This window comes from Octodon degus, unplaced genomic scaffold, assembly GCF_000260255.1.
Source record: "Octodon degus isolate 3935 unplaced genomic scaffold, OctDeg1.0 scaffold00138, whole genome shotgun sequence".
NCBI classification, from domain to species: domain Eukaryota; kingdom Metazoa; phylum Chordata; class Mammalia; order Rodentia; family Octodontidae; genus Octodon; species Octodon degus.
The window spans coordinates 2,362,906-2,375,188 of record NW_004524714.1 but is presented as its reverse complement, the minus strand read 5'-3'; the positions used below and the strand labels follow the sequence as shown (position 1 = coordinate 2,375,188).

At 57.6% G+C, this 12,283-nt stretch overlaps 2 protein-coding genes across 8 annotated transcripts in view; one reads left to right on the top strand and one right to left on the bottom strand.

Moving 5' to 3' along the window:
* The window catches only part of Fpgs (folylpolyglutamate synthase), a 19,708-nt gene extending 13,217 nt beyond the window's left edge, over nucleotides 1–6,491 (top strand). For 3 of the 7 annotated variants that reach the window (XM_023701702.1, XM_023701701.1, XM_023701705.1), the window contains exons 5-15: nucleotides 886–1,012; nucleotides 1,122–1,199; nucleotides 1,321–1,382; nucleotides 1,486–1,588; nucleotides 2,064–2,141; nucleotides 2,326–2,473; nucleotides 2,565–2,654; nucleotides 3,254–3,404; nucleotides 3,533–3,608; nucleotides 4,322–4,388; nucleotides 5,748–6,491. In XM_023701702.1, coding sequence (XP_023557470.1) covers nucleotides 886–1,012; nucleotides 1,122–1,199; nucleotides 1,321–1,382; nucleotides 1,486–1,588; nucleotides 2,064–2,141; nucleotides 2,326–2,473; nucleotides 2,565–2,654; nucleotides 3,254–3,404; nucleotides 3,533–3,608; nucleotides 4,322–4,388; nucleotides 5,748–6,133 — 1,366 coding nt within the window. In that variant the 3' untranslated portion in view covers nucleotides 6,134–6,491. The remainder of the gene's footprint in view (nucleotides 1–885; nucleotides 1,013–1,121; nucleotides 1,200–1,320; nucleotides 1,383–1,485; nucleotides 1,589–2,063; nucleotides 2,142–2,325; nucleotides 2,474–2,564; nucleotides 2,655–3,253; nucleotides 3,405–3,532; nucleotides 3,609–4,321; nucleotides 4,389–5,747) is intronic. The other 4 variants (XM_023701706.1, XM_023701704.1, XM_004641540.2 and 1 more) reach the window with 3 other exon arrangements.
* Nucleotides 6,492–7,067: 576 nt separating this feature from the next.
* Nucleotides 7,068–12,283, bottom strand: part of Eng (endoglin) — a 42,890-nt gene continuing 37,674 nt past the window's right edge. Inside the window, exons 9-15 of the mRNA XM_023701700.1 lie at nucleotides 11,814–11,951; nucleotides 11,544–11,582; nucleotides 10,693–10,809; nucleotides 10,003–10,254; nucleotides 9,201–9,255; nucleotides 7,953–8,054; nucleotides 7,068–7,808 (exon numbers count right to left, since the gene is read on the bottom strand). Coding sequence (XP_023557468.1) covers nucleotides 7,684–7,808; nucleotides 7,953–8,054; nucleotides 9,201–9,255; nucleotides 10,003–10,254; nucleotides 10,693–10,809; nucleotides 11,544–11,582; nucleotides 11,814–11,951 — 828 coding nt within the window. The 3' untranslated portion in view covers nucleotides 7,068–7,683. The remainder of the gene's footprint in view (nucleotides 7,809–7,952; nucleotides 8,055–9,200; nucleotides 9,256–10,002; nucleotides 10,255–10,692; nucleotides 10,810–11,543; nucleotides 11,583–11,813; nucleotides 11,952–12,283) is intronic.

The following is a 12,283-nucleotide window of genomic DNA, read 5'->3' as shown; positions in this document are numbered from 1 at the left end:
TTTTTTTTTGTCTTTTTGAGACAGGGTCTCACTCTACCGTTCAGGCAGAGTGAACTCACTTCGTAGCCCAGGCTGGCCTTGAACTCATAGTGAGCCTCCTGCCTCAGCCTACCAAGTGCTGGGAACACAGGCGTGTGTTACCAGGCTCAGCTAAAATAATTTGGGGGGGGGCTGGGGATATAGCTCAGTAGAATAAGTGCTTACCTGGCAAGTGCAAGGGCCTGAGTTCAATCCCTGGTTCCGCAAAAAAAAAAAAAAAAAAGTAATTTTTTTGTAAATTGTCGTAACACTGACCTGACACACGTGGCCTTGTGGCCAGTGCAGAGATTCGGCTTGAACTAGCACGGGGTACCTTGTCTTGAGGACTGAAAGACAGATGGACATTGTGGGCGGATGTTAGCAGAGCGGCTGGCATGACGGAGAAAGCAGGGAACTTTTGGAGCCGAGAGCACGTGCTCTTCCATGTCGGGCTTTCCTCCTCCTTCCTGGACAGAGGTTTCTGATTTTGTTCTATTTTTTTGAGGCAGGGTCTCACTATACAATTTAGGCTGGTCTTGAACTCATAATGTAGGTAGTCCTCCTGCCTCAGGCTCCTGAATGCTGGGATTACAGGTGTGCGCCCTCACACCTGGCTAGGAGGGGGAATTTCTTAGTGAAGACCTGCTCAGTGAGGAGGGTGAGCTAGGTGCTGCAGGGAAGGGCAGGTACAGAGGTCTGCTGGTAGGAAGGGGAGGAATAGAGCTGGAGACAAATGGAGGGGCTCGAGGGGAGGGACACTCGGGACCAGGCCCTCCCCCCCGCCAAGTGGGGCAGGCGATCTCTGAGGGCTCGGGGAACCTCAGGGGTTTCCGCAGGGGCTCAGGGAGGCAGTCCTGATGCTGCCAGGTCTCCCGGCAGCTCTCCCCACCTGGTGCAGGTGCGTGAGCGGATCCGCATCAATGGGCAGCCCATCAGCTGCGACCTCTTCACCAAGCACTTCTGGCGCCTCTACCGGCGGCTGGAGGACACAAAGGCACGTGAGCTGCAGGGCTGGCTGGCGGGCTGGGGAGGGGAGCCGCAGCTGCCAGGACCCTGGTGCCCAGTCCAGGTGCTGTGGGCCCTGATGCACCCCTGTGCTGCAGGACGGCAGCGGTGCGTCCATGCCCACCTACTTCCGCTTCCTCACGCTCATGGCCTTCCATGTCTTCCTCCAAGAGAAGGTACGTAGTGTTCCACGCTGCCCCGCTCATATGGGACTGGCAGCTGAGAAGGCTGGGGATCCTGCTCCCGGGTGACACCCGGGCACCTCTTGGCCCTGTCATGCTGTCTGGCCTCCTGCAGGTGGACCTGGCAGTGGTGGAAGTCGGCATAGGTGGTGCTTATGACTGCACCAACATTGTCAGGTGAGCGCAGCTGCCTGGGGATAGGGAGGGGCCAGGAGCCAGACCTGGCCTGGTGCCTGGTGGCTCAAGGCAAGGGGCATGGTGGCCCTTTTGTCACCTACAGGAGGCCTGTAGTATGCGGAGTGTCCTCTCTTGGCCTCGACCACACCAGCCTTCTGGGGGACACAGTGGAGAAGATCGCGTGGCAGAAAGGAGGCATCTTTAAGGTGACCGAGGAGGCTGGGGGAAGGCAGCTGGGCAGGTCTCCTGCTGGGGCAGGGCCGTTTGTGTCCTCAGGAGGAGGTCCTGAGGTCCTGAGGTCCTGGCCTTCAGCACAGCCGGGGTTGCTTGGTTTGCTTTGGTTTTGATTTTGTTCTTTGAGACAGTCTTGCTAAGTAGTTCAGGCTAGCCTTGAACTCCGTAGCCAAGGCTTAACTTGAACTCAGGTTGGTGCTCCTGCCTCAGCCTCCTACGTGCTGGGAGCCAGGCGTGCGCCACTCACTGTGTCTGGCCCAGAGCTGGGTTCCTGCCTTTACTGTGTAGCTGCAGCCAAGTTGAAGGTTCCTTTGGCCTTAGTTTCCCCACTGAAACATGAGCAATGGGAGGCCAAGGGGCAGACCAGGCCAGGCCTGTGGGCACGGGAGAGGGCTGGGTGCATGCCCCCTGGCTGCCCCTGCCTCACCCTTCCTGGCCTGCCCACAGCCTGGCATCCCTGCCTTTACGGTGCTGCAGTCGGAAGGGCCCCTGGCGGTGCTGAGGGAGCGCGCCCAGCAGATTGCGGTGAGTCCCATTGTGCAGGGTGGGGAGGTGTTATGCACTAAACAAGCTGGGCCACCCGCTTGGGCCCCAGAGCCCATCTCTCCTGGAGCCGAGGCACAGTAGTGCATAGGTAGTGATGGAAGGGCCACTTGGCCAAGGAGGCAGTGGCAGCTCTGCTGAGAGCCACTGCCCACTGCCCCCCCAGTGCCCCCTTTACCTGTGCCCACCCCTGGAAGCCCTGGAGGAAGGGGGGCCACCGCTGACCCTGGGCCTGCAGGGTGAGCACCAGAGGTCCAACGCAGCCTTGGCTCTGCAGCTGGCCCGCTGCTGGCTGCAGCAGCAGGAGCACCGGGGTGAGTGGCAGCTGGGGGCAACAGGCGGGCAGTGCGCGGGGAGCCTGCTGACTAGGGGGCCCCTGAGCACACTGGGCCTTGCATCCCACAGACCTTGGGGAGCTGAAGACATCCAGGGTGAGTGGCTCCTGGCAGCTGCCCCTGGCCCCCGTGTTCCAGCCCACGTCCCACATGTGCCACGGTGAGTGGGACCTGCCCAGTTAGGATGCCCCCTGCTCTAAAGTTTCCTGAAAGGGACACGGGGGTGGTTCAGGGTGGTGCTTCCTGACTTTGACTTGCAGAATCTATTCAAGCCTGTTTCCCCATGTGCCAAATGAGATGAGGATGGGACCCCCAGCCAGGGCCTGTTGTGAGATGCCTGGAGGGTGAGGGTGAGGGCCCCATCTGTGAGCACAGCTGTTCCTGTCATTGTCACTAGAGGTGATGCTGCTGCCATGTGTTTCTTAGGCCCTAAAGCCCTACACATTGTAGGTGCTGGTGCTGTTAGACCCTCCAGCAGATGATTTCTCTGTGCTCTCCGGTGCCACGCTGAGGTCAGGGTAGCTGCGAACTTGGGCTCCGGCTGTCATGGGGGATAGCATGTCAGCAACCCCTTCTCAGGGTGACCTGGAGGATTCCACCAGTGAGGTAGCCTGAGCTCTGATCGGCTCCCGCTGCAGTGACTGGGCTGATGCGATTCTCAGAGGCGCGGTCTGCCAGGTCCGCAGGCGTTAGCTTTGTGCAGAGTGGAGGACTGGGCCGGAGAGGATCCCCCAGCACCACCTTGCCCGCTCTCACTAGGGCTTCAGAACACGGAGTGGCCGGGCCGGACACAGGTGCTGCAGCACGGGCCCCTCACCTGGTATCTGGATGGTGCGCACACCACCAGCAGCGTGCAAGCCTGCGTGCGCTGGTTCCGCCAGGCACTGCAGCGCAACCAGAGGCCCACCAGGTGTGTGTGGGTGGGGGGAGCCTGCAGGGAAGGGTGGGGCCCAGCAGGAAGGGCAGGGCTTGGGGTGGCTAGAGTGGACCTGTGGGAGGGCAGCGCCCCTCTGACCCCCTTCCTTGTCCCTGGTGCAGTGGGCCAGAGGTGCGGGTCTTGCTCTTCAACTCCACAGGGGACAGGGACCCCGCAGCCCTTCTGAAGCTGCTACAGGTGAGGCCCCAGCTTGGCGGAGAGTCGGCAGGCAGCCCAGCAGCAGCCCTGGTCCTGGCCATGTGGCCACTAGCTAGTGCCCAGTCCCCCCCCCCCCGTGGCACTGGGGTTACGTGTAAGGCAGTAGGTGCGTGGGGCAGCCTGGTTGTGTATAGGCCATGGGCACATTCTCTGGGGTTAGGAAGAGCCATATGGTGGGGGAAGGTAGCCACTGCCCCACGGGGGGACAGAGGTGTCCTTTTCCTGCACATCAGTTTGCCACTCCGTGAGAGGGGTTGCCCGTAAGTGTCCCTGCTTCAAATTTGGTTTCAGGAATCACCGAGCTCTAAGGAATAGAGAGGCCTTTCACAGAGTGGGGAAACTGAGGCTGTTATAGGCTGGAGGGTGGAAGTAGGTCTTGGAGATTATCTCCCATTTCACAGGCCAGGAAGCTGAGGCAGTTCATACCAGATCTTGTCCCTGTGCAAATCCCTTTCTTTTCCCAGTATGGATTTGGGGTGACGCTCAGCTGGGTGACCTTGAGTGAGTACACCCCAGCCCCCAGCCTCCTATTTCCCAGCTGTGCACAGGCTGCACCTTTGTCACCAGGACACAGGCCAGGCAGGGAACACTGAGGAGGGCAGGGCAACAGCAGTGCTCTAGCCCAGGGAGGGCTGTGGGGCGTCGCGAAGTCGGGCGGGGGCATCGTCTGACCTGAGTCCTTGGCCTTCTAGCCCTGCCAGTTTGACTATGCTGTCTTCTGCCCCAACCTCACAGAAGTGTCGTCCCCAGGCAGTGCAGGTGAGGTGGGACAGGTGTGGCCCTCGGGGTCACAGGGCACTGAGGGGCCTGAGGTGGATGCTGTGTGGTAATGTGATGGGGAGGTTTCCAAACTGCAGCTCTGGCCTGGGAAGCTGGTTGTTTTTATTGTACAAATGCTCTTTGGTACATTTTGAGTTTAGGTAAGTGCCAATAGTGCAAATGAATTCTATTTTATTTTTTTGCGGAACTGGGGATTGAACTCAGGTCCTTGCGCTTGCCAGGGAAGCGCTCATTCCACTCAGCCATCTCCCTGGCCCTGAATTTTAAAAATTACTGTTATTGAAATCAATTTTGGGGGAGTTCAACCAGCATTTACTTTGAATAAGATAGAGTAGAGCTGATATGGTTAGGGACACCCATAATCCCAGCACTCTGGGAGGCTGAGGTGGGAGGATCAATAAGTGTGACCCCAGCCAGGGTGACCGGTGATTTAGTGACTCTGTGGCAGAATAAAAAACAAGAAAGGGGCTGGCGATGTATCTCAGTGCATAGGCTTTGGGTTAAATTCCTACTACTGGAAAAAAAAAAAAAAGGTAGAATAGGAAGTATCATGATGCAGTGCACAAAATAAGGGTAGATATTGTTTGCTGGTAATTGTGTTCCAGAATATGTGAATTTACAGTGTATATCACGTTGAAAAACAACTTGGAGCCAGTTGATATGGGCCCGTGATTGGCACTTTTAACACTGTCCAGGGCGAGTCTGGAAGGAATATGTAGATATATGATGGTTTTTAGTCTTACTGTGCAGTTGAGGCTGGCCTTCACCGCACAGCATGGTCCGGACTGGGCTTGAACTTGCGGCAGTCCTCCTGCCTCAGCCTCCCGAGTGCTGGGGTTACAGGAGTATGCCACCATACCTAGCAGAAGTCTGTATTTTAACCAGCCTCCCAGAAATAATAAGACCACCTGGATACCCAGCTGACAGCTGAGGACAGCAAGGTCTGGCCATGCCCCCAGACCTCAGGGAAGCAGTTGAGCTTGCGTAAGCCTCAGTTTCCTCATTGTGTCCACCGTGGGGACCTGTGGCAAAGGCTGATGGCACTGTGTCGGAAAAGCCTGGTGTGCCAGCCCTTCTTGTTTGTCCGTTGCCCTGGGATTTTTAATTTTTTTAAAATTTTATTTGTGTGTGTGTGTGTGTGTGTGTGTGTGTGTGTGTGTGTGTGTGTGGCCAGCTCAGCCCACCAGGGGGCGGGGCTGGCTGGCATGTGGTGCTGGGGGATTGAACCGCGGTCCCTGTGCTTTGCTAAGCTTGTTCTAAGTAGGTGCTTTAGACTACTGAGCCATCTCACCAGCCCCGCTGCCCTGGGATTAATCTGCCTATCCTTGTACCCTGCAGACCAGCAGAACTTCACAGTGACGCTGGACCAGGTACTGATCCGCTGCTTGGCGCACCAGCAGCACTGGAGCCACCTGGGCGAGCAGGCCAGCCCTGCCCTCCAGAGCACCCCGCAGCCCAGTGGGCCTGTACCCCACTCGCCCCACCGTGGCAGTGCCAGCTCCCTTGTCTTCAGCTGTGTCTCACATGCCTTACAGTGGATCAGCCAAGGCCGGGACCCTGTCTTCCAGCCGTCTAGTCCCCCAAGGGGCTTCCTTGCCCACCCCACAGCAAGCAGCGGGGCCAGTGTTCTGCAGGAGGCTGGTGCCATCCACGTGCTGGTCACTGGCAGCCTGCACCTGGTGGGTGGCGTCCTCAAGCTGCTGGAGCCCTCCCTGTCCCAGTAGCTGTGGCCACAGATGGGGGGAGCCCCCCCCATAGCCGCCCTGCCTTGTCACGAACTCACACCAGGTGCCTTTTGGTCGCGTTCTGCTTGCCAAGCCTGCTGGGCTCTGGTGTGGATGGGTGGGACAGGGCACCATCCTCTCAGAGCCCTGTGCCTTGGCTCACCCTCCTTGGGGCCCAGTCCCTCTCCCCCACCTGGCTGGCCCTGTGAGCTGCCCAGCTGGCTCAGGTTCTGCCACGTGCTGGTGACACATCTCTTCCTCAAGCGCCTTGTGGGAAAGGAGAGGGCCCCTACCTGGGGCCCGCCGGAGAGGGCGTAGCTGCAGTGAAATAAACATTTGCATCTTATTTTTGAAGAAATGGCAAAACCTTTGGCTGATCTTCATCTGTCCCCACCTTCCACAAGACAATGGGGATTTGGGGGTTTGCGGGTATAGGAACTGTAGAAACTGCACAAAGTCTAGAAACTGTGGGAACTGGAACGGAACTTAGCCATGTGGCCTGGGACAAGCCCTCCCAGTCTCAGGTGGCCCAGCTATGACATGAGAAGACTGAGCCTGGGGCTATTGGCCACACACCTTGTACTACTTTCCAGACCTTTCTGAAACCAAGAAATGGACCACTGCAGGACCTGTATTTGGCTGCAAGAAGCCCCAAGACCTAGTCATAGAGCTAGTAAGTGGCAGGTCATGGGTGGGGCCAGGCTGTTGGAGCCCTTTTTTGAATCTCAGTGTCACTGTGGACAGGGCCTCCTGTGTTCGGTTTACCACATCCTTGCCGTGAGTGTCCTACAGTGAGTGAGCAATAGGAATAATTTAATCCAAACATGTCCCCTGGCCACATGTGCTTAGGATGTCACACCTCTCATGAAGTCGCCTTCAAGAGCGGTACTCTTCTGTGCCCTCCCTTGAGAGACCCCTGCATGCAGCCCAGCTCGGCACTGGTTTTATGTCTGATTTATTGATGGCAGATATAAAGAGGTGGGCCCAGGATGAGGGGCCTGGCCAGTCCCCATCTGATGGGCCAGGGGTGTGGCCCTTGGGGCTCCCAGACCGGGTACCCATCAGCTTCGGTTTCCCCATCAAAGTCACGCAGTGCAAGTTTGGGGGCCGCAGGGACCCCTCCAGGTGGCTCTAGGCCAGGCCCTCGTCTCTGGGATGGTGGCAGCTGCGAGTCCTCAGGAGTTTGCACCTGGCCAGCGCTGCTCATCAAAGCTTGGTCCGGGTTTGAAGGGCAGGGCCCAAGTGTCTAGAGTGAGGTGGATGTACAGGACAGCGGTTTCTCTCCATGTGGCCCTGGGCAGCCATGTCCTAGAGGCTCTGGGTTTAGAGGTTCTGTGCAGTAGGATGGGTGGTCCCCCAAGTTGTTCCAGGCTGGTACCCCCACTGGCAGCTGGCCTCTGAGTGGTGGGTGGGAAGGCGGGTGCAGAGGGTATGCTCCATCCGGGCTGGTGGCGGCGAGCTCCTGGCCACTGGGTCCCAGCTGGCTGCTGCACCGCATCTCCTGCTGGGCGACGGCTGGCTGGGGGGCCCCTGGGGCTCCGGGCCGGGTGCTACGCCATGCTGCTGGTGGAGCAGGGGGTGCTCTGGGTGCTCCCAATGCTGTGGTTGGTGCTGCTGCTCTCGGAGGAGGCTGGGGCAGCTCCCGCCACCACAGGCTCCCGCTTGCCAGGGGGACCTGGGGGTGGGGTCAGGGGTGGAGGTCAGGGTCCTCGGCTGGGGGGCTGGGAAGCTGGGGTTCCCCACCCCCTCAGAGGCTGCACCAGGTTCCACGGGGGACAGAAGGGGATGACGCTTACTGCAGGGGGCCTGGGATACTCACGCGTGTGCGTATAGATGAACCACAGCGCGGCGGTGAGCAGAGCCCCGATGAGGAAGGCGCCAAAGGTGATGCCCAGCACGGCGGGCAGGACGAGGCCTTTACCTGTGCCACCCAGGGAGGGCAGGAATTAGTGCTACTGGTCTGCCCTGCCCCAACCCAGTCACGCTGCCTGGGAACAGGTTTTTATTTAGTTGTTTTAATTTTCTTTTTTCTTTTTTTGAGACAGGGTCTCTTATGTAGAGTGGCCTTGAACTCTCTCATGTCACCCAGGCAGGTCTTGAACTCAGCAAACCTCCTGCCTCACTCTCTAGTGCTGAGATCACAGGCATGCACTGCCATGCCCAGCTTTGTTTTTTTTTTTTTTTTTAATATTTATTTATTTTTATTTATTACATTTATTTATTGTGTGTGTGTGTGGCCAGCTCAGCCCATCAGGGGGCGGGTCTGGCTGGCATGTGGTGCTGGGGGATCGAACCGCGGTCCCTGTGCTTTGCCAAGCTTGTTTCAAGTAGGTGCTTTAGACCACTGAGCCATCTCTCCAGCCCTTTGTTTTGTTTTGAGACAAGGTCTTGCCAGCAGTTCAGTCTGGCCTTGAACTCCCCATGTAGCCCCAAGTTGGAGCTCACTGAGATCCTCCTGCCTCAGCCTCCCGAGTGCTGGGATTACAGGTGTGCACGAAGTTTCTGTGCTCACTCTACCTCCCACTGAGCTGGCTTCTCTGAACCTCAGCCTCTTCCTCTAGCAAATGTGCCGTCACACCCGGCACGAAGAAGTCTTTTTAGGGAGTACAGATAGAATGCTCTCCAGTGCATCCATCTCCTGCGTCCTGGGCGACCCTGTGGTCTGTGATGTCCCATCTGTACCCTGCTTTCCAGATCCTGGCTGGGGGTGGGGACTCTACCCTTGCCTGAATGGCAGGGACTCTCTGCTTCTGCCCCCATCCTCAGAGACCCTCTGGCTGGGGTTCCTGGGCCCAAGAGAGGTAAAGAAGAGGTGAGGAGGTGCGGGGCTGAGGGACATCCTCCACATCGGTGCCTGAGAGAGTACAAGGCCACCATCGCACCTTATGCTCCATCCAAAAAGCCCTGCCTCCCCGCAAGGTCAAGCAGCTGCCAGCCAGGTGGAGAAGAAAGCGGGACAGGGAGCCAAGGCTTCTGATGCCGCTGTCTCATGGTTAGAGACTGAGTCTTCTGCCCGGCTGTCCAGGGCTGTCCATTCTTCCCTCCCAGAGGGCACCAGGGAACTCACCAGACAGGTCAGAGCTGACAACACTTATGCGCATGGAGAGGGTCTTTTGCACTTCCTAGAAGAAGAGAACAAGCGGGGTGTGGCATAGCCCAGGAGGCAGTGTCCAGGTCTCCCTGGCTGGGGCCTGGCTTGGCGCCTCAGGTGTGAGTCCCAACCCATAGCTGGGAGCCTGTGGTGGCACGTCCCAGGGACCTTGCTGCAGGACCGCATCTGTGGACAGTGCTCAGCTGCTGCTGGGTTTCCTGGGAGTTCCAGGAGGCCCCAGTAGCCACGGGCACTGCTATCCTTGTGTGAGTGTGCTCAGAGCCAGATCAGCCTGGATGAGCAGCCTGAAGGCAAAGCCCACTTAGAGGGGCCTCAGAGGCTTCCCTGGCTTCATACACCCAGAGAGAGGTTATGGAGCCTGAGGACCTTTCTGGGGCAAAGACCCGGATGACCCTGTCAGTGTATCCAGCACCAAGGGCCTGAGAATGGAGTCACTGCACAGTGAAGCTTTGACATCAGCAAATGCAGAAAATCAGGATTTTCTGTTCCTCTTCCCTAAAGTCATTGAGATGACGTTGGTGATCAGACCACACATACAGGCAGGTGGGTAGGTGCCTGCGTGGATGAATGGGTGGGGTGGCGGAAACACGGATGGATGGATGGATGGACACGGCAATCCCACCAGAAGGCTGTAGGTGGCAGCAAGAGCGCCTCTTACCAGCTGGTCCCCCTGCTGCTGAGCTGCCAACTTCTCTGCCTGCAAAGCCCAGGCCCAGGAGCCTCCCTAGAAGCCAGGCTAGGCCCAGGGCCCCCTCACCTGGGCCAGGTTCTTGGCTGTTAGGGTCACAGTGCAGCTGAGGGTGCCGGCCGTGGGAATGGGCACCCTGTAGACCCGGAGAAGGAAGCTGAAGCGTGGAGCACCCTCAGGGCCGGCGGGCAGCAGGCTCACGCAGCTACTCTTGGCTGCCTGGCCCTGGATGAGTTCCACAGTGTCCACCTCAGGTCCCAAATCCAGGTGACAGCTTTCTAGCAGGAATGTGATGTCAGGAGTGGGTGGGGACATGGTCACCTGTAGAGGGAGGCAAGGAGACCAGCCATGGGCAGCTACTCTCAATCTGGTGCTCTGTTCACTTGAGCTAGATAGAAGATAGTCCCCACTCCTGTCCTCTCACGGTAGGACAGGCGTGGTCCGCCTGGAACACAGAGGAAGGAGAGTGATATTCTTTTCAGTGTCTCTGAGCAGTGATGTCCCAGGCCATCCCTCCCTAACCTTCCCATATGCATCCAGATTGAAAGGTTTTGTTTGGAGACAAGGTCTCCCTGCATAGTCCAGGCTGGCCTTGACCTCACAACCATCCTCCTGCCTCAGCCTCCCTTCCCAAGTGCTGGAATGACAGGCTTGCACCACCATGCCTGGCCCCTCTGGAAGTTTTATCTTTTCTGCAGCAGTGGTTGAAGTTCAGGTGCTTGAGGGGCCACAGGACAGGCAGGGGTGGGTTGCACTTACCTGCACAAAGCCCTGCTGCCCCAGCTCCATGGTGCTAGAGGCCTGGAGGAAGTTTGAGCTGAGGTAGAGGCCCAGGTGGAAGGAGAGGCCCTCCGTGTGGAAGCAGTTAACATTTTTCTGTGGGAGGCAAGAGGGCCACTGTCAGTCTGGGTGGTTCTAGCCAGGAGGGCGAGGGGCCTTGCCCTGATCCTCACTCTCTTAAAGAACTGGTATTTATCAAAGACACTCTGGGGCTGGTGAGATGGCTCAGTGGTCTAAAGCACCTACTTAGAACAAGCTAAGCAAAGCACAGGGACCGCGGTTCAATCCTCCAGCACCACATGCCAGCCAGCCCTGCCCCCTGATGGGCTGAGCTGGCCACACACACACACACACACACACATAAATAAATAAAAATTAAAAATTAAAAAAAAAAAAAAGACACTCTGGAGCCTGGTTTGTGGAACGCACTTTGCCTGTGACATCTTAGTGACTAGGGCCCGGAAGTACAAAGGGATCTGCCCACAGCTGCCCAGCTAGTGTTAAAACCTTCTTACTCCTAAACCATTACAGAGGGAGACTGAGGCCTGCCGAGACACACGCTTTCCAGGATCAGGGTCTGAGTTGCCTCCTTTTTTTTTTTTTTGAGACAGTCTTGCTACGTATTTTAGGTTGGCCTTTACTTCACTGTATATGGCCTAGGCTGGCCTTGACCTCACAGCAACCTTCCTGTCTCAGCCTCCAGAGTCCTGGGGTTACAGGCATGCACCACCACGTGTGACCAAGGCCTGAGTCTTCTGACGCCTGCTCTTTCCCCAGCCCTCCCAGCCTGGACCCTGCGGGCAGCACGGTGCCACGGTACCACCCCTTACCCGCAGTGGCAATGCGTCCGACAGGATATTGATGACCACCTGCAAGAACAGAGTCAAGGAACTGTCAGAGCCACAGTGGACCCTAGATGGGCCCCGCCCAACACCCATGTGCCAGACGGAAAGGCCGAGTCGGCCGGTGGCCAAGCCGGTCCTGTGTCCCCACTGAGCACAGCCTTGCTCCCCAAATGTCCCTCAGCCCATAGCACCAGGGAGCAGCAGCAGGGACTCCCAGCTATCCAGGTCCCAACACCTTTCCAACCTGGCACTTACCTCATTGCTGATCACGTGTGGTGTCATTCTCATGCCGCAGCTTGAGTAGTCACTGCGCAAGACCAGCTGGTCACTGCTGTCCTCAGCCTGGCACTTGGGGTCCCAGAAGGTCAGGCTGGTGATGTGGCAGTGTAGAGCCTGGGGCAGGGAGGGCACGTCATCAGGAGGCGGAAGGCTCCCCAAGGTCCATCCGTCAGCCCCATCCAAGGGCTCCCGCATCCGCCCCTCTCGGTCCCTGGTTGTTTGGTGCCACTGCGTCACCCTACCCCACTTACAACCTCACAACTTGGGTGAACACGTTCCCTTTTGTTCTGTGCTTGTCCTCAGCAATCCCATCTGTGACATCATGAGTTTGACTTGCTACTTAATGCTTGTCTTCTAACATGGATTAAAAGCGATCTAGAGGGCTGGTGAGATGGCTCAGTGGTCTAAAGCGCCTACTTAGAACAAGCTTTAGCAAAACCCAGGGA